Source organism: Sceloporus undulatus, chromosome 7 (genome assembly GCF_019175285.1).
Source record: "Sceloporus undulatus isolate JIND9_A2432 ecotype Alabama chromosome 7, SceUnd_v1.1, whole genome shotgun sequence".
Lineage (NCBI taxonomy): Eukaryota > Metazoa > Chordata > Lepidosauria > Squamata > Phrynosomatidae > Sceloporus > Sceloporus undulatus.
In genome coordinates this window covers 21,311,121-21,332,248 of record NC_056528.1, presented here as the reverse complement: position 1 = coordinate 21,332,248, position 21,128 = coordinate 21,311,121, and the positions used below count along the sequence as shown (strand labels likewise).

The following is a 21,128-nucleotide window of genomic DNA, read 5'->3' as shown; positions in this document are numbered from 1 at the left end:
ATAGGTTGGACCCAAGCCACATAGGGCTTTAAAGGTTATTACCAACACCTTGTACTGCACCCAGAAACTAATAGGCAGCCAGCATAGCGATTTTAAGATAGGTGTTTTGTGGTCACTTCTGGTTTTTCCAGTGACCAACCTGCTGCCATGTTTTGGACTAACTGATGCAGTTTTAATCTTTCCAACTTGTCTTTTACTTGCTAATCGTATTTAATATATTTTTCATCTATTACAAATGAATTATTTTTTATTGTTTTAATTTGTGTACATTGATTTTATTTGCATATCAGCCTGAGATCTTTTGATATAGGATGAGCTAGAATTGTTTTAATAAATAAATAAAGTGAAAATGTCAGAGGCCTGATTGGTACCAACGTTGCTGCTATTTAGTGCCAAGTAAAACCCATTGTATTCCTTATTACCACGGATGCATATGAGAGCTGGACAGTTCAGAAAGAAGATAGGAAGAAAATTAATTCATTTGAGATGCGGTGATGGAGAAGAGAGTGCTGATGATACCATGGATGGCCAAAAAGAGAAACAAATGGGTCCTAGAACAGATCAAGCTGGAAATCTCCATGGAAGCCAAGATGATTATGTAGAGGCTGTCGTACTTTGGACACATCATGGGAAGGAAGGACTCAATGGAAAAGACAATAATGCTAGGAAAGGTAGAGGGAAGCAGAAAGAGAGCAAGACTGCATACTAGATGGATGGACTCTATTAAGGAGGTCACAAGGATGAGTTTGTAGGAACTGAGCAGGGTAGTGGATTACATGGAGTCCTGGAGATGTCTCATACATAGGGTCGCCATAGGTCAAGATCAAGTCAAGGGTGGTTAACAACAACAACAATAACAACATAAAGATTGTTCATGTTTTTTACAAAACACTTTTTTTTACAACTCTTCTATGCACTTTCCTTTAATTTGTTTTAAACTGTTTTAATTAAATTCTTTTAATCTGTCTTTCAACTTGTTAACCTTTAAATAGGTGTTTTAGCCTTTAAAATTATTTCAGTTATTTATACAATTTTAAAATTTATTTAAACTGGCTTTCCTGTATGCCACTAAATAAAGAGCCAGATATAAATATTTTAATAAAGAAATAAATAATCAATAAAAGCCACATCAGTAAATTTGCTGAGGAGCAATTGGGAAGCAAGTCCTGTTCACCTCTAGATTTGGCCCTGTAATTGCAAAAGGAAGGACAGGTCTTCATTGGCCTGTGATTTTAAAATACACACAGAAGTCTGTGGAGTTTATCACACGGGAGGAATTTCTCTTAATTTCGAATGAAAAGAAAGTGGGGCCAGAACGCATTCATGTGAATTCGCTAGTTCAGTGAATTTACGTGAATTCGACTTGCATTCAAACTGACTTCCCATTGCCCAAAAATAGCATGCCATTGTCCGAAATTACGTGTGATCACCTCTCACACAATAATGTTTGCGTTCAGACTGACTTCCCATCACCCGAAATTGCATGTGGTACTCCATCACGCAATAATGTTAAATCCCATGATTGCATTCGGATTGCCATTGGATTATACTTCCAATTTCCCTTGTCTGATAACGTCCTTAGAGCAAGGGGGGGAATGGCAGATGAGGATTTGTGTACCTTGGCATATTCCATCAAGTCTCCCCGACCTCGAAAGCGTGTGTAGAATTCCGGCATTCTCCATGGTGCAATGATCTGTAAAGGGGTGAGAAATAACTGGTTATGGGGAGTTGAGTTTGAGGAAGCCACAACCCATGGAGTTAGAATCCTAGAATCCTAGCATCCTAGAGTTGGAAGAAGCCACAAAGGCCATCCAGACCAGCCTCCTCCCATGCTGTTTGAACCCTCCAGAATCCTAGTCCAAAACTCACACCACTACACCATGCATTTTTATTGTTGCCGTACCATCAAAATTAAGCAATGTGATGGAGTATCCCCCCTCTATGAATCTGAGGGGTGCCAATGAGGCCACTTGACCCTTTGATGTTATATCTCTTCCCCCACCTTGCTTTTTTTCCTCAATCCGCTACCAGAATCAATCCCTGGATTAGGTGAGGAAAGTTTCAAAGGCTTTGCAATAGCCAGAAGCACAGGGCATTAAGTATCCACGTCCATCTCAACAAACAAAGGTAATCCAAAACACTGTCAAGCTGCCACTGTAACTTAACAAGTGCCACAACCTGCCTGGGGCAAGGAATGATGGAGGCAGGGGTATCCTCTTACCTTCTCCCCTTGGGATGGCTTGGCTGAAAACAGCAGGACAATTAAAAGATCACGCCCAAGAACCCTACTAAAAGCCAGGAATGGCTGCCTTCTAGCTAAGTACATTTTGTTTTGCTTTTTAGGGATCTATTTAATCATCTGGTTAGAAGAATCAACGGTGAGTTCTGCAGTCTAGGATTGTGAAGGATTTTAACAAAGGAGGGAGGTGTAGAGAAATTAATAAAGAAACACACAGAAGGGTATCAGGGCTGGAATAGCTATTTCATGAACCAGTTAGAATTATCAATGAAGTGTTGTGTTAGAACAAGTCAAAATATTATCACTTAAGTCGCAGGCTTTCATGGCTAGCATCCATAGTTTTTGGTGGGTTTTTCAGGCTATGTGGGCATGTTCTAGAAGAGTGTATTTACTCTTCTAGAACATGGCCACATATCCCAAAAAACTATGATCACTTAACCTTTTAACAGATTTTTAAAATACGTCCCAAATTAACCAGGCAGCAGTTGATAAAGAATAACTTTTTTTTTTTACAAAATGGCAAATTGACACAGCAAGCATTTCAAAAGATATTTGAAAAGAACATGCCCTTGCTTCGTATTTAGAAGAAAACAAATAAATGGATATGGAACCTGGAGCGATTCTCATCCGCTCCAACTGTCCTGATATATAAGGCAGAGGCCTGATTAATCTTCTATCATTCCAGCATGGTCTAGTGGTTTAACTATGACACTGGAGACCAGGGTTCAAATCCCTGATTAGTCATGGAAACCCACTTAGTGACCCTGGGCACATAACACTCTCTCTGCTTCACAGGAATCACAGAATTCTAGAGCTGGAAGAGACTCCAAGGGCCATCCAGTTCAACACCTTTCTATGAAGCAACATGCACTCAAAGCACTCCTGAAAGATAGCCCTCCAGCCTCTGTTTAAAAACCTCCAAAGAAGGAGACTCTACCACTCTTTGACGCAGCATCTTCCACTGTCAAACAGCTCCTATTGTCAGGAAGTTCTTCCTAACATTTAAGTGGAATCTCAGCATGTGTGCCCAAAGAGAGGGCTCTGAGTGCCACCTCTGACACGCGTGCCATAGGTTCGCCATCACTGCCCTATAGCTTGAATCCATTGCTGAGTGCTGAGTGCCCAAGGGGCTGAACAGAACAACTCTAAGGGGTGGTCTGCAGCCACCTCTGTCTTCATTGGTTCAGTGCCACAGCAACTACACGCCACAGCCCCAATCTGGCTTTTCCATGGTGCAAAAAGGAGCCGCAAAAAGTGGCTCCTTTTTGCACCACTGAAAGGGCGCCATAGCCATCGGTGCCATAGCTTTTCGGCATTCCTTTGGCGCTGCATCATTTGGACACAGTGCCAGAAGAGTGCCGTGATGCCACTTGTCGTGTGGTAAGGCATGCAGCGTCATGCTGGCATGGGGGCAGAGTTGGGGCAAACAGGTGATCAGCTATAGGTACCCCACTGGCCACAAAATTCTCCTCTTACAGCAGAAATGGGAAGATTTGGCCCACCGGGGGTGCATTTTTGTATCCCTCGGGAGGCTTGGTGTCCACTTTTGCTGTGTTTCCCTCCTTCAGCCATTTAGGCTTTTTATATTTGTATATCTTTATTTTTGTGGGGCAGGTGCAATGGGGTGGTGCAGCCTTCCAATGCCTCTTGGAAGGGCTAATGCAGTCCCCCGGTTTTTCTCAGTTGCTTGCTCCTTTCTTAAGAGTATGAGGTATGTTTAGGATCTCCAGCAATGCTTGGGAAAATGCTTTTTAAAAGCTACCTTGGGTCCCATATTGGAAGAAAGGCTGGATATAAATAAGTAACTCAATAATTAGTTTGTTCCAGCTGGTACAGTATTTTGTGAATAACCCATTGCTGTGGCTCATTGCAGAATTGGAAAAACAACCTGTCGCAGCCTTTGTTGTTCCTCTTTGTTTTTCTATTGCTTTACACTGATTTTTTTTTCAGAGAGCCTTTCAAAGTAATAAGAGAACGGCGGCATAAGACTTGAAAATCTTCTGTGAAAATGCTTCTTTAAAAGGCCCTTTAACAGTAACTTTCAACAGAAACTAAAACGATTATGCCATACACCAATATAATAACTTCAGTCTTAATAATAAGATTGGGGTTTAACTTCATTAACCCTCATTACTCAAAAATGGATTATGGAATGCCTGCATTTTCATATACAATGAGACATTTAAAAAAAACTGTAAAATGACAGAAGGAGCATTTCACAGATCTCTACATCTCTCTCCAGCCTTGCAAACACAGTATAGATACACACAACGCTACTTGTGTTGTAGCTCAAAACGTTTTGGATTTTGGAGTATTTCATGTTTCACAGTTCCAGATAAGCAATACTCAACCTGTATTAAACATTAGCTGGGATCCTATGTCATAGTCTACGCATTTGGTCACTTTACAAACTATAGCTATGTTGTAGAAATGCAACAAACCCCTATGTAGAGAGATCTTGTAGCACCTTAGATAGTGTACTGTGCATCCAAGGAAGTAGACTTTAGTCTATGAAAGCTCATGCTGCCAACTTTTTTCTTTAGTTAGTCTCAAAGGTGCTACCAGATCTCTCTCCATACTGATTCTACAGACTAACACATCTATAGCTTGAATTTTAAAATTCTGTTAGTGAATTGCAAAAATGAATTTCCAAGCACTGGCACAAATGCGCCAATCAGCATTGGGCATTCCTGTGATGCTCATTTTTCCTAGTCAGTTTCCAGGCACTCTCCAATGTGCATTAGTGTCCACTGAGCATCATGCCATGGAGCATCACTAATTTCACCATTGTGCAACAGGTGCCCATACACTGTAATGTCACAGCAGCCCCAGACAAATATGAATGTTGTGAAACTACTCCATTCAATTTTGTACGCACATAAGGCTATATACATGTGGTAGCCTAAATGCCAGAATGATATAGAGCAGTGGTCCCCAAACTGTGCCCTTTAAGAGATTTGGGGCTTCACCTCCCAGAAGCCTCAGCCATGTTGGTCAATAGTCTGGGATTCTGGGAGCTGAAGTCCAAAATCCCTTAAAGAACAGAGTTTGGGGACGACTGGTGTAGATGTTCAAGCACTGGATTACAACTCTGGAGATCAAGATTCCCTGTGCAGCCATGGAAACCCCACGATACCCCATGATATCCCAACACTTTAGGGTTGCCATAAGTCAGAAATTACTTGAAGGCACACAATAACAACAAGGGCATTTACAAAGATGTATGTCCCAAGCAGAATGCCAGCCATTATATTTAACTAGTTATATTAAATATTAAAATATTTTTAAATATTAAAAAATTATACATATACATACAAATGATTTTACTCATATGCAGATCAAGCCAATGAATCAATTTTGCATATAGATGTGTACAACCAAAAACATGATTTGTAACTCTGTTTGTTTCCCTTATTGACAGCTTTGTTTTCCATTTCATTCATCCGTTGACATTTGTTTCAGTACTTAAAATGTTTACTGATTCTTCCCCCTTTCAACAACATTCCCTGCTGGCCCATAGATGGCAGAACCGTCATTAGCAGCTCATTCTGGAGACCCAACATGTTGGTTTTTCCACAACGCTGCACTGCAGAATAATTCAGGTCTAAGGTTTTGGCTCAGAAAACCAAGGCCTGGGACAATTCTGAACTGGGAACCATACACTGCCCCTTGCTCCGAATGCCATAAATAGGATTTCCATTCCCATTCACCCAAGACATTATGCTACTCAAGCCAAACAACAAGATGATGTTCCTTCATTCCATGTACAGGGGCTGAGGGGCTAGACTTGCTGGAAATCCTGCAGTTAACATGGGTTAGACTCGATGGTCCATGGAGTGCCTTCCAAATCTAGGATTCGATGATGGTATGATACTGGTGATCACACAGCATCCCTCTGAGGGCAGCAGGATGGCTTAGGGTAGTAGTTTCCAACCTTTGGTCCTTCAAATGTTTTGGACTTCAGCATCCATAAATCCTGACTGTTGGCCAAGTTGGCTGGGGTTTCTGGGATCTGAACCCCAAAACAAAGGGAGGACAGTGGAACACACTCCCTCAGAGTGTGGTGGAGTCTCCTTCTTTGAAGGTTTTTAAGCAGAGACTGGATGGCCATCTGTCAAGGGTGCTTTGATTGGGTATTCCTCCATGGGAGATTGGGGTTTGACTGGATAGCCCTTGGGGTCTCTCCTAACTCTATGATTCTAACCAAAATTTGGAGACCCACTGGCTTCAGGGGGACAGGAAAGGACAGGACACTTGGTCCCATAGCTCTGTCCAACATTATGTTCCTATCTCTCAACATCACCATAGCATCACTATAAGTCAAAGTCCACTTGAAAGTCCAATTGAAAACCATTTTGGTGTAGTGATTTGAGTGTTGGATTGGGATTCCTAGAGATCGGGGTTCAAATTCCTACTTAGACATGAAAACTCACAGGGTGATCTTGGGCAAGTCACCCTCTCTTCGCTTCAGAAGAAAACAATGGCAAAATCCCTCTGAATAAATTTTGCCAGGAAAACTCTCTGATAGGTTCACCTTGGGGTTATCAACCATCTGAAGGCATGCAACAACTAAGGTTTTGTGTTGTGAAAAGAGGCAGCCCTAGTGAGAAGTGGTTGTGCAAATGTTCTTCACCGACGTCCTTACCTCAATTTGGGGACAGAGGGCATAATAGGTGAGCTCAAACCGAATCTGGTCATTACCCTAAAGGAAAAAAAGAGAGAAAGAGAAGAAAAAAATTAGTCCAAAGACTATCTAAATGCTACAAATTAAATCCAGGTTGTTACAATGATCCAAAGTGACTCTTAGGGGCTGCAACCACCTTCAGGTGTACTGGTTCGGGGCTGTGGCAACCACATGCCACGGCCCTGATCCGGCTTTTCCTTTTTGCAGCTCCTTTTTTCACCCTGGAAAGGATGTGATAGCTGTGGGTTTTAATCTTTTTACTCTTTTAACGCGATGTTTTAATCTTTTTAAATTATTAATTTTATGTATTGTGTTAAAATCCCCCCTAATGGCATCTAGGGTCTTTCCCACCATATTTGGGGGTGGGTCAAAAAAACTTTTCAAAGATCTTTTAAAATGTGTCCCAAGAAAGCCCCCAAAACATGGTAAAAATGCCCTCATGTCATCTAGAAGGCATTTGGGGACATTTGGAGACTGGGGGCCCTGCAGCCTTCCTCAGTTGCTCTCCCCTCTTTAAAGGACAGCAGTATCCAAAACCATTTACATGGGCCTTCCAGAAGCCTGGTGTCCATTGGTAAACACTGGTCCAAGGAAGAGGCAAACAGCAGAGCAGAGTTCTGCCTTTTATAGAGGAAAGCTTCAGCTAATAGTTTGAGACATCCTCAGCCTGTTTCTTTCCCTAATTAACCTTCTCTGTGAGCAAATAATCTCTGGCCCATCTGCTTCTGTCACTGCAAAGGCAAATACTGGCACAAAGCCATCCCGCAGACACAGCCTTTCATGCAAACAGCAAGCAGTAAGTAGAGTGGATGGGGGATTCTGGGAGTTGTAGTCCAATTTTTCCCCTCTGCTCGTTCCTCTTTTAACCAGAAGGACAAGCAAATAAGCCTGCATACTTCTTTCTGCATTGCAAAGTGTGTGTTCAGGACCATCCTGTGTATGCAGAAAAGGAAATGTTGGTGCACCCCCCCCCCCAAAAAAAAAACCATACTCCATCCGACACTCAGAAGCTGAGACTGGCGGTTGGAAGCCACTACCCTAAGCACATACTGATCACAGGACAGCATCCACCAGAACACAATCTGGTTAGATTAGAGGGCTAGGCTTGTTAGGGCAGAACTAGCCCTGAAATTTCAGGGACAAACCTGAGAGTAAGGACCAAGACCTTGCAATGTCACAGGAGGTGGGGCCCTGATGATTTTACTCCCTCCTGCTAAGTTAACAGAGGACAAGGAAAGAAAGCAGGAGGAGGTGAAGATAAAAACTAGGACATTTTACAAACATCTGAGCAAGTGGGACAGCAAAGGATTATCAGGACTGTCTCTGCCAAATCAGGACAGTATCCACATGGCCAGAAGGAGGAGTGTCCTGCCTGCATGGATATCCCTCCATACCATCCTAACTCAGAACAAAACAACATCTTAATAACATGCAGGCCTGTGGCTAACATCATCTGGTCTCCAGAGTTCTCATCCAACAGTTAAACCACTATACCACACTGATTCTACTAAAGCTACTGAGCAAGTTACTAAAGTTAAGGCCTGCAAAACATTTCACTTCAAAAAGTAGCAGAGGCTCCTTGAGAAATTAAATATCCTCTGCTTAAGAAAGGGGCAGTTAGGTTCACACAAGACAACTGGCTCACAGGGAAAGTTAATTTTCTGTGGCTTATGGAACTGAAATTTTATTACTGTCATTTATTACTCTTTCTCTCTATTCCTCGCATCGCTGAAAAGGAGGGTGGCTCCCACCGCAGTGAAATTCCTCAATTCCATCTTAAGTGACAACAGAGTAACATTTGGATAGAATATAGGCCTGTGACTCTAGCAAGTGGAACAGAGATTGGATGGACACCTCTCCAGAGTGCTGTTGTTGTGATTCCCTGCATGGCAGAATGGGGTTGGACTGGGTGACTCTAAGTTGCTATGCTTCCTTCTCATGCATTTATCGTAGGTAGACAATTGAGCCACTCTCTCACAATACATAGCTGGAGAAATTACTGTGTTAAAAGTGAAATGAAATGAAATTGAAAATGATCAGCACTCACCTAAAGAAAAACAACTAGATGACTTTCATCTGACTTCAGAAACCATTATTTCCAGGCAGAGTTTGCATATACTGAACACATGGAGGGTACTGCTAAGCATACATTGGGCTCCTCCAACATGTCATGGATGAAAACTGGGACAGGTATGGCCAACCGGTATCAGATCATGGTCAAGATGACATTATTAATGAGGAAGAGCAAACAAACCAGGAAAGGATGCAAAAGTTTGCTTTTGCCTGAGCCTCCAAGGAACAGTAAGATTCTATCCCTCCTTAACTCTCCCTGGTGCTGAATTACTTGAATGCAAATTCCTTTTGCACTTTGCACTCAGTTTGCAGCAATAAAGGTGAACTGAGGACAAAGGCTGGAGAAAAGAGAGAAACTCAGACATTTTAGGAGCATCTGAAAAAGTAGGATGACAGAGGACTGTGACTGTCCTTACCAGATTAGGAGAGTTGGCAGGTATGTAAGAGTATTTATATATAATGATGTTGCAGTGATAATGAACACAAAAGCAATTTGCCCCCCTCCCTGCCACCAACTACCTGCTAGTAAGCAAAGTTAATAACAATCTTCTCCCCAGTTGTCAACCAATCCATCCACCTTAAACAAAGTTCTGGGAGCCTGCAAAATAGGATGTTGGAACAGCAGTCTCTCAAATGCTCAGAATGGAAAGCAACTTAAATTGCACTACTGAATTTACTTTAGAAACTCCTGAACCCTGTTCCACGGTCTCTTTCTACCTCTGCTGGACAAGTACTGCCTTGTCAGGAGATGGAATCTACCTGCAACAGATTAAGACCAGGGATGCATCTAGAAACTATGGGCTGCTGGCCCCCTCTTGTGGAACAACTCTTCCATAAAACTTTCCAAAGGGCAGCAGTAACAGCATGTTGGAAAGGACAGGTAAACATTTATTTCTGGAATGAATTGATTATTCTGTGCCCAGACAAGATCTAGGACCCTTTCACATTTCACAGTTAGAGCACTGTGATTCCACAGCTGCATCCTCAAGGAATCCTGAAATAGTCTGGTGAGGCACTAGAACTCTCTGACTAAGAATTCTCAGTACTCCTCCCAAGTTGCAATTACCAGGATTGTATAAGATGCAACCATACGAGTAAAAATGGAATCATGTCACTACACTCATCTAGTGGGGAAGAGCCCCTGAATTGGAAACTTCTCTATCTTCATCTTGTGGTAAGAATTATATGACACAATAAGACACTCTGGGTTAATTGAAGACCAGACCAGCTAGTCTAGCATTCTCTTCCCATGATTTAAGGAACAAACCATGGTTAATGTAAACTATGGCTTAGTTTCAGGGAGGTCACAGGCCTGAATCTACAGGACCTGAGCAGGGCAGTCGAGGACATAAAATCTTAGAGATGTCTCATCCACAGTGGAAACGTACATCGCCATACCATGAACTGCTTTGGTGTCTGAATAAAATTTACTGTTTTATACTGTGAGCCTGAGAGCAGGAAACTTTCTTATTACCAATTTGTAAGCTGATCTGAGAGTATTTCTGAGAGTGGTGTATAAAAACAATAAACAAACATATAATGCTATATACATATAATGCTAACTTATAATGCTAACAAGGACTCCAGAATCCATCTGCTTCTTGGCAGAGGCCAGCTCACGACAATACCCTTCATCCAGTTCAGATTCCCAAGGCTTTTCTCGTCTCACCTTTCCAGTGGCTCCATGAGAGACATACTGGGCTCCTTCTTTCTGGGCTATTTCCATCTGCTTACGGGCAATGCAAGGCCGGGCCAGAGAAGTACCTAGAAGGTATCGGTCCTCATAGACAGCGTTGGCTTGGACTGCTGGCCAGATAAATTCTTCCACAAACTCTCTGCTAATATCTTCAATGTAAACCTGAAGTAGGGGATGAGAAGAAGAGAAGAGAAGAGAAGAGAAGAGAAGAGAGAAATAAGTTGGATTCTGCACATCTATGTAACACATAGACTTGTGGCACCTTTAAGATTAACAGATGTATTTTAGCACAGTGTTTTTTTTATTACAATCTACTGCTTCCAAAGCATGGAATTTAAGACTTTCAGCATATATACATTGCCTATATATTTGGGTTTGGATTCAGACCAAAATTGGACACAGAAACTAACAGCTACATTATTAACACTTGCCATAAATCAATCAATAGATGATGGCACAAACATCTGGGTGAAAGGGAAGAGAGTTAGCATACCATAACTCTCATCTGTTATCAGAGACTAATATCTGCTCAGCTGTTTCAACACACTGTGATTTGTAGATGAACATGTCCACTATACACCCAAGAAATTGTACAATTTAGTTTATTTGTGGCCGAGGAATAAAGGGATAATGTTTCAGTAAATGTTTAAAGTAGAAGGCACTAGGAAAAGAGGAAGATTACATTATAAGTAGACTCCATCAAAGAAGCCTCAGCTGTGGGTTGGACACAGTGTGTTGTAGGTCTCTTGCTCACAGGGTTGCCATAAGTTGAAAATGACTTGTCAGCAATTAACAAAAGAGTGGATATTAAGAGACAACTCCTGTATAACATGGTCTCAAGAGTGATAGTCATAAGTGGTGGCAGAGTCAATGATGCAAATGTATTCAGAACATGTCCAAGACATGCAGCGTTTTATTCCAGGTCTATTTGGGTCTATTCACATCAGTTATTCATATTACCAATAGTGCAGGTCTTTTTAAATCAACTCGGGAGGAAACCTGATTAAGAGGGGGGGTTTTGGCAGCTCCCCCCAAAACTTAATTGGGTGCATTCGGGATGCGTGTCAACAACTGAGATTCAACCCAGATTCATTTTGAATTATTTTCACAGTGTGAATAGACCCATAGAAGATGGTAAGGAGTTTGTGTGTTGGGTCAGTTAGGACAGTTAGGGGCTCAGATGGCCCCTAAGGGCAGCTGTGTGCTGCCCCTTTCCTTGCCAGATCAGGGCCATGGCAACCACATACTGTGGTCCCAATCTGTGGTGCCACAGAAAGGGTGCCCTAGCCGCAGTGACAGAGGCTTTCTGGTGCTCATTTGGTGCAGCGCATTTAAACGCTGTGCCAACAGAGTACTGTGATGCCCCCCGCCGTGTGGTTGGGCACACAGCATGATGCCGGTGTGGGGGCGGTGTGAGGGTGGCTGACATGCATACACCACATCTCCATGCTGCCCCCATGCCACTATATAACACTGGTCTGTACAGGCTCTTAATCAACTGGGATAATAAGGAGGCAGGGAAAGAGTTCCTGAGATATGTTGAAGACCATTAGGATTCAGAGGAGTTAAATAAGTAACAACAACAACTAGGCCATGAAACTCTGTAACCTGAAGCTCCTCTTCACCAAGTAATCCTTAACTGTATCTTGAACTCCTGTTTAATAAATAATTGTTCTATTTTGCTTCTGTTCCTCTGGAAACACTGCAATGGTGCTTCTGGACTGGTTCAGTTCAGACACACACTGGCAGTGGTTGCAGCAGTGGTTCAAGAGCGATGGTGCCCAGTGGTGGGACTGCAGAAATAAAGTCTTGCAAGGGAACCATGAGGGCAACTAGAAATAGGCATCTCTCCCTACTGTCTTTTAGCAGACAAGTAAAGACTTTTCTATTTTGGCTGGCATTTGATTAACCTCCATGGCTTGAAAATTCCCCTTGCCCTCCCCACTTCAAAAAGTAAGCCTTGATTTTGCCATTTTATACAAGGGACACCATTTTACTACATCATTGTATATAATGGGACCTGAACATCCACAGAATTTGGTATCATTGAGGTCCTGGAACCAAACCCTAACAGATACTAAGGATCCACTGTATGCAGTATCCTTTTCTCATGTTTGATAGAACATAATTTGTCTCCACATAGCCTTCCACCAGAACTTTCAAAGTTCTGAAAAAATTCATTTTAAGTTTATTTATTGATGGTCCTAATAATTTATCTTTATATAGAGGAGAAAACCTGGATTGTGATGTTTAAAGTATTTCTATAGTAGCTTGATGTGATACATTTTAATTGGAGAAAACAGCCCAGCAAACTTATCATTAATATTTATTTATAGTGTGTTGTAAAGTTTGCACAGCACTTTTACATAGTAAGGGTCAAATAAAATAAGGGGGGGAGAATTAAAACCTGCCAAGCGTCGTACAACTAGTTCAACTGCCCTGTGGCTCTGTGCCCAGCTGATCACACTGTGCTTGTGACGTATTACCTTTTTGGCTCCCAGGGAGACAGCTTTCTGCCTTGCTTTTTCAAAGTCTTCATCTTGTCCAATGTTGGCCTGAAAGATTAACAAAAACAAAAATACATGAATATGTCTAATTATTTTTTCCAAGGCGGGTGCAAAGAGGAAGGCTCCTTTGCAGAATCTTTCCTGAACTGGCATCCATATATTATCTAGCAATGCTTCCATTCAGTGAGCTGGCGCAAGTGCTCCAGGGAGCAGGCTGAATAATAAGGAACTACACAAACTGGTGACCCTCATCCCCAGAACAGATTTAGCACCTTGGACAGCTCTTTTAAAGCAGATCTGTTGTTGTTAAAAGCTATTAATATGGGATACACATGTAAAGTGCATGATCCTCTATATGCTTATTCAAAAGTCAGAACCACTGCGTTCCAATGGATTTGCTCCCATGAATGCATGTCCTGGATGGCCACTTAAATTTGCTTTGTTGGGTTTTTTCCCTTTATTAATTCCATTCCACATGTGCTCATGCAAAATTCTGTCACTAAACTGTTTTCCCAGGAGCAGATTGCAGCATCCAACCATTGATCCATCTACCTTAGTACTACCTGCACGGATTGGCAGACACACTCTGGAGTTTCAAAGAGAGATCTTTCCTGCATTGTGTAACATTAATGGGAACTGAACCCAGGATCTTCCACATGCAAAGCATGACCCCAGCTACCCCAAATTACAGCACTTCCCTTTAGGAGTCCTGCCATATGCACTCTTTGTCCCCTTACCAGGTAAGCAATGACCTCATAGCCCTGCTCCTTCAGCCAGACCAGGATGCATGATGTGTCCAGGCCACCACTGTAGGCAAGCACCACGGTACCTTTGGACTCAGACATCAGATCTGTCAAGGAGCAAAAACAAAACAAAACCCAGTCAATCACAGTGGGTGCATGCAAAAGAAGACACTTCCCATCACTCTTCTTCCAGCCAACATGAGAAGGTGCTAAGGAGTTCTGAAGCCCAGCAGATGGAAATACAAAATGTTTCTGTCACAGGCTCATGATGCATCCTTGGGGAAGTTGCTATTGCTTAGAGTCATTAGAGGGTTAATTACAGTCTGTGCATCCACTATATACATAGGAGGATATAGGCAAATAGCTTGGAATCCATGGTGGTCATTAATGGTCAGTTTCCAACTCGTCGTGACAGTCCAAAAAGATTCTCGTTGTGATGTGCCATCAAAGACAGAACAGAAAATACCCTTGCATTGCTAGCAGTATTCCTCTCTGCCCGGAGATGGTCTTTTGTAAGCTAATGTACATTACCTACCAGCCTAAAACATTTTCAGTGAGAAATCTTTGGGCCCATACAGACAGGCCAAAATAAAGCTTCTTCGGGTCACTTTGGAGGTGGAGCATGGTTTTGGCATGGCTTCTGGACTCTTAAGACGCATGTATCATTTAAACAGCATACCTCCAAAGTGACCCGAAGCAGCTTTATTTTGCCCTGTCTGTCCAGGCTCTTTGGTTCCTTCTTAGCTACTCTGAGGAGTACCATTATGTTCAGCAATGAAGGGGATTTTTCTATAACCTTTAATTAAGTCTGATAATAGATTGAATGCAACAATTTATTTAACAGAGCAACACTGAGTAGATTCTGGCTTGGAAGCCCACAGTTCCGCCCTGAACAACTTCATACAGAATCCTTACAAAAGCATGACGTTTCTGCAACAAAAGGCTATGACCACCATACAAGTTTCCAATAAGAAGCAAGCACTGTTTTCAGACTGTGTACATTGCTTGTATATTATTCCACTGTTCCCCCTGTTATCTTATCAGCAGACCATGTCCAGATGTTTTGGAACATGTCTCAGAAGGCAGTCTTAATGTTTAACCTCACTTGAAATCACGAGGAGTTTATAATACTTTCTGTGGCTAAGCAAACTGGGTTTTTTAAAAAGAGGATTCTACCTCACATAGGGTCCCTTTCTAACTCTTCTCTTTCAGGAAGCCAGGTGTCAATGGCAAATGATGAACTCCCGTCAGGTATTAGCGAGGATGTGAGTTGTAGCCCTAACATCTGGAGACCTACATATTGCCTACTCTGGCTGTAAGCATAATTTACATATTTCTGATGGTTTTAGGAACTGAGACACGGTTGAGGATCAACACAACATGAGGAACTGTATTAAAGGGTCATGGCATGAGAACCACTATTCTAAGGGAAAGAGCAGGAAAAAGGCTTGACTTGGTGAGGCTTGTGATGTGAGAGTGTCCTGCCCAGCTCATATTCCTGATAGCTGAACTCTGCCTCCCTTTTCTGGCACCTCAGTGAGGGAAAGGAAAGAAGGTGCCACTGCACCCCCTTAGTGTGTGCCCCCAGGAAAGATCCCCCCATCTCCCATTAGGACACTACTAGGCAGCCTCTTTGGCACCATTCACCAGAACCTCTGGACAATAACTGAGCCATTGACAAAGACCTCTACAGCTCTGATTTTGAATGACCAGCAACTTGCAATTCTCTGTGTGCACTCTGGGATTATGAGAGAGAGAAAAAGCAGACGGAATGTTGGATCAGTTTCAAACTGAGCAAGAAACAATCAGTCCTGCCTGAGTGGACTACTTTTCGGTCTATTGGAATTTGGTTCAAACTGTTAATTCTGCACTCAGAAAGGCTGTTCCTCTTTAGAACAGAAGATGGACAATTTATCCCAAGATGTGAGTTAGCCTGTTCTACCACCGGTGTTTCAAGAGCCCACCATCCAGAGGGCTGTATACTTCAACTCCAGTTTAATTTTTTTAATGTTTAAAGAAAGGTGAGCAGAGAGGATCTGGAACACCTATAGCTGCCTGGACCAAAGGCTGAGAAGAAGGCAGGCAGCATATCTCTGTGCTAGTGGTGTGTCTTATATTTTATACAGGGGCAACTGGTTCCCAGTGGGGATGTTGAGATGGAGAACAGAGTCACCAGAGGTGGTGAGCCAACTTATTTGTAAATATGATTTGCATTTAGAAATGTAGGCTGCTATACTTGGGCAGTAAAAATGAAATGCACAGATATAAGATGGGTGACACATTGGAGCTTATCCCATTAACATATAAGCAGGCTGACCTCTTCTGGCTTGAATTCAGGATCTAAGATGCCCCTGGATGTTATCATACCTAAATTGCTGCCTATCTATCCGGGATGCCACCGCCTGAATGCATCCCAGGTCGAAGCCTCACTCAGCTGACCAATTTTTTAAGTCGGAAGCTCCTCATCCCTTAAAAATGTGCTGGCTGAGCGAGGCTTGGACCCAGAATGCACCCAGGTGGCATCATCTGGGCTAGATTGGTGGTGATATAGGTATGATAACATCTAGGGGCATCCCAGATCCTGAATTCAAACCGAAAGAGGTAAACTGGCATATTTGTTAATGGAATAAGCTCCCTGGTTTGACAACAGTACATGTGAAAGAAATCCTAATAGACCACAAGTTAAGCATGAGTCAACAGTGTGATGCGGCATCCACTGTAACTTATTGATGCGGTGAGAGGGAGACCCTTTTTAGTGAACTGCAGTTAAAAGGGCAGCATGTTTTAACACATCAAAGGAGTGTTTTCAAGCTGGCAACTCTTGCATCCAGCATTAGGTCCAACAATGAGGCAGAAAATAATTACTGAAACTTGCTCCTCCATCCTTCCAATTCAACAAATTTGCATTCATTTCATGCCTGGAATGCAGGCAAAAAGAGAGGCTGTATCTAGGGAAGAGGCACTGGTGAATACACTCCTCTGATTATACTGTACCTATTTCCCCCACAGAAAATCTATATAGTTTGAAGCAAACCCAAAGGTCACCTGTTGCTGCAGAAGATCCACTGCAACAGTATTCTGATAGTCCCCTCTCAAATATCTTCCTCTATGGTGACTTGGAAGTCTCTCATTCTTAGGGTCACCATAAGTCGAGGTCAGTTTGATGGCAGTTAACAACAAATGCCCAAAGAGACATCACATGCATTTGTGGTTGTTCATTGCCATCAAGTCAACTTTGACTTGTAGCAACCATATGAAGAAGACATCTCAATGACACTGTCATCAATCAAACAGGGCAGCCAGGGCTTTCCTAGTTGAATCAATCTACCTGTAAATTGTCTCCTTCTTTTCCTACTGCTTTCCAGATTACTTTTTGTCTTTTCTAATGGCTCATCTTGTTTCATGATATGTCCAAAGCTCAACAGCCTCAGTTGAGGCATTTTTGCTTCTAGGGAGAGTTCAAGCTTATTTGTCTTTTTAGCAGTCCATGGTAGCCATGGAATTCTCATCCAGCTTTATTGTTCATTGTCATCAAATCAGCTTTGACTTATGATGACCCTATGAATGAGCAACCTCCAGAGTCCCTGGTCTTCCACTGCCCTGCTTTGGTCCTGCAAACTCAGAAGAGCAGGCATGCCTTCCTTGATGTAGTCTACACATCCCTACTGAAGTCTTACTTCTTTCCTACTGCCTTTCGCTTTACCAAGAATTCTCGCTTTTTCTAATGTGTCATCTCATCTCATGATATCGCATACCCAATATTTATGATGGCTCTGAAAGGTAGACATTTACAACATAACCCTTAAAGCAAGTCACATGCATTTATGACGTGGGCAAGACTTCAGTGAGAGACTCCTAGCTCTTATTGTTTTTGTGTGCCTTCAATTAGCTTCTGACTTATGACAACCCTAAGAAAACTGGGTTTTCTTGGCGAGTTTTTTCAGAGAGGGCTTGCCATCACCATCCTCTGAGGCTGAGAGAATCCAAGATCACCCAGTGGATTTACATGGCTGAGCTGGGGTTTCAACCCTGTTCTCTAGAATCATAGTCCAATGCTTATACTACCATGCTGGTCACTACACCACGCTCTTAGCCTCTGCAGGTTTATGTTCCTTTCCATCCGCAGCAAGTTTGTGACATGAGAACTGCACATATTGATTGCTGGACATGGCAAAGAAATGCCCACCAAAATGGAAGTGCAGCAGGTTTAGGATAAGTTAAATAGGCATTGCAAGAAATAAACCCAACAGACAGGAGCAAACAACACTCTCATGGGCTCATGTAAAAGTAAAGACAAAAAATACAGCAGTGCGTAAACCCATGTTGTCCAAATATCCTCTCTTGCTTCTCTAGCTTACACATCTACCCCATCTCTTCCTTCCCTCTGCATGAATCTGTCTCCTACTTTAGAAACTACTTTAGACTGCAATAAGTTGCCAGCTACAAACTTTAAGATTCACTTACCTTCACACCACTGGAACGCAGCACCAGAGAGAAAAATGTCACTCAAAGCAAAAAGAGAGAATCTATGCCTCCTCTTGACAAGCTGTCCCAGAATATAGACCCCAGTCACTTGGCAAGGAGGGAGGAGCTAGGAATAAAGGAGGTTATCTATTCACAGGAATGGGATATGTCCTCTGTAAACTTCTCCCTTTATCCCTGCACTATTTCTGCTGGGGGGATAAATGGTGTTAGGAACCTCAAGGAATGACAGCTTAGTCCCAAGAATGCCAGCTGAGCTCATTCTAGCAGTGATGTGCCTTTAAAAGCAATCAGGCCAGCAGAAATTCAGCAAGGAGGAATACCTGTTGAATAAAACTTTAATTCCTGCAAGTACAAGCTAGAATGTGTCCAAAAGAAGGGCAAACAAGATGTTCAAAAGTCTGGAAACTTAGCCCTATGAGCGCCAACTTAGGGAACTGGATTTCTTTAGGCTGGAGTAGAGAGGGGGACATGAAAGCCATCTTTAAATTATGGAAGGTATACTGAAGAATTTAGGAAGATGAAGCGGATTGGACAATGACTAGAGTGCGTCTGGAAGAGAACTTGATTCTTATCTGATAGAACTCATCATAGGAAATTTCTTCGTTCTTATAGAGAGGCAATATGTGCAGCACAGAAATCTTTCTCCTTTGCATGTATTGAGTCTGCAGAGTCCTGTCCAGCAGAGCTGTTTAAAGTGGTAAGGAAACTGACACAGGTTCCACCTGTGCAGAACTCATTACTTAACCCAACAACGGCCTGCTGTGATGCATTCAATAACTTCTTTGCAGATAAAATCTCTCAGATTAGAGCCGATTTAGACGACAGTATTGTAACAGAAACAATTGACAAGTTGTCCAGCAACTCGATTGATGAGATTATACTGGATCAGTTTCAATCTGTGAGTACTGATGACATGGACAAGCTTCTTGGCAGAGTGAGAAAAACAACCTGCCCTCTTGATCCTTGCCCTTCGTGGCTAGCCATCCAGGGGGGCGATGCCTTGAGGATGTTTCTCGGAGACATCATCAATGCATCCCTTAGGAAAGGTCATGCTCCATCCTGTTTGAAGGAAGCAGCGGTTAGGTCGCTCCTGCAAAAACCTTCCCTGGACCCTCTGGACATGAACAGCTATAGGACAGTCTCATTATTACCTTTTCTGAGCAAAGTGATCAAGAGTGTGGTTGCTCTTCAACTCCAAGCTGTCTTGAAGGAAACCAATTATCTAGATCCATTTCAAACTGGCTTTAGGACAGGATATGGAGTTGAGACTGCCGTGGTTGCCTTGGCTGATGACCTCCGTCTGGGCATTGACAGGGGCAGTGTGACCCTGTTGGTATTACTGGACTTCTCAGCAGCTTTTGATACAATAGATCATGATTTCCTCTTGGATCGCCTGAGAAGGTTAGGAATTGGAGGCACTGCATTGCAGTGGTTCTGTTCCTTCCTCTTGGGCAGATTCCAGAGAGTGATGCTCAGGGACAGTTGCTCTACTAAAAAAGAGCTTAATTGTGGTGTCCCACAAGGCACCATCCTGTCCTCGATGCTATTCAATACGTGTGTGTGTGTGTGTGTGTGTGTGTGTGTGTGTGTGTGTGTGAAGTTGCTGGGAGAGATCGTTCAAAGACATGGGGTGGAGTGTTAGCAGTACGCTGATGACACCCAGATATATTTCTCCATGTCTCGGTCTCAGCTTTGACTTCAGATGGTGTCTCTCCTCTCAGTGATTGTCTTAAAGTGGTAATGGACTGGATGAGGGAAAACAGATTGAAGCTGAATCCAGACAAAATGAAGGTACTCACAGTAGCAACCCTGAACCCAGGTATTGGGATACAACCTGCAGTCCTGGATGGGGTCACACTCCCCTCAAAGGACTGTGTTCGCAGTCTGGGGGTGCTCCTTGATCCATTGCTCCAGATGACGAATCAGGTAAATGTGACAGTCAGGAGTGCCTGTTATCAGCTTTGGCTGATACTCCAACTGTGCCCTTTCCTGGACATCAGGGACTTTGAAACTGTGGTGCATATGCTGGTAATCTCCCATCTTGATTTCTGTAATGTACTCTGCATGGGGCCACCCTTGTGCTTGGTCCAGAAACTTCAACTAGTACAGAATATGGCAACCAGGTTGGTCTCAGGTACAACTAGAAGAGACCACATAACACCGATCTTAAGATCACTTCATTGGCTGAGAATTAGTTTCTGGCCCAGTACAAGGTTTTGGTTATCACCTTTAAAGCCCTAAATGGCTTGGGTCCAACTTAACTTCAGGACCGACTCCTTCCATACAATCCACCCCATACACTCAGGTCCTCTGGGAGGAACTTGCTGCAACCTATAAAAACTAGGTTGTCTGCAACCGCCCAGAGGACCTTTTCGGCAACCGGTCCAGATTATGGAATGCCCTGCCAGATGTGATCCGTCATATTACCACCTTAAACAGCTTTTAAAAAGCTGTTAAGATGGATCTCTTCCAGCAGGCCTTTCTGACTAAATACCCAGCCACCAAAAGAAAGTCCAACCTGTTTACCCCTGACTCTGCTGCAGTTACTCTTGATCTGTTATTATTTTTAAGTGATGTTTTAAATTGTTAACTGTTTAATTGTATTTTAAGGGGGGTGGGATTGTGGGATATGGAGCGTATATTTTAATGTTGTAAGATGCCCCGGTTGCATTGTGCAGAGGGGCGGGATAAAAATAATAAT

At 42.7% G+C, this 21,128-nt stretch overlaps 1 protein-coding gene across 2 annotated transcripts in view; it reads right to left on the bottom strand.

The window, feature by feature from the left end:
• The window catches only part of ASS1 (argininosuccinate synthase 1), a 77,227-nt gene extending 58,674 nt beyond the window's left edge, over positions 1-18,553 (bottom strand). The window contains exons 1-6 of one of the 2 annotated variants that reach the window (XR_006104949.1): positions 18,407-18,553; positions 13,937-14,049; positions 13,179-13,247; positions 10,666-10,854; positions 6,885-6,941; positions 1,619-1,693 (exon numbers count right to left, since the gene is read on the bottom strand). Coding sequence is in view for 1 of the 2 variants with exons in the window: in XM_042478441.1 (XP_042334375.1) it covers positions 1,619-1,693; positions 6,885-6,941; positions 10,666-10,854; positions 13,179-13,247; positions 13,937-14,044 (498 nt within the window). In the remaining variant the exon portion in view is untranslated. The remainder of the gene's footprint in view (positions 1-1,618; positions 1,694-6,884; positions 6,942-10,665; positions 10,855-13,178; positions 13,248-13,936; positions 14,050-18,406) is intronic. The other variant, XM_042478441.1, reaches the window with a different exon arrangement.
• Between the last annotated feature and the right edge of the window lie 2,575 nt (positions 18,554-21,128).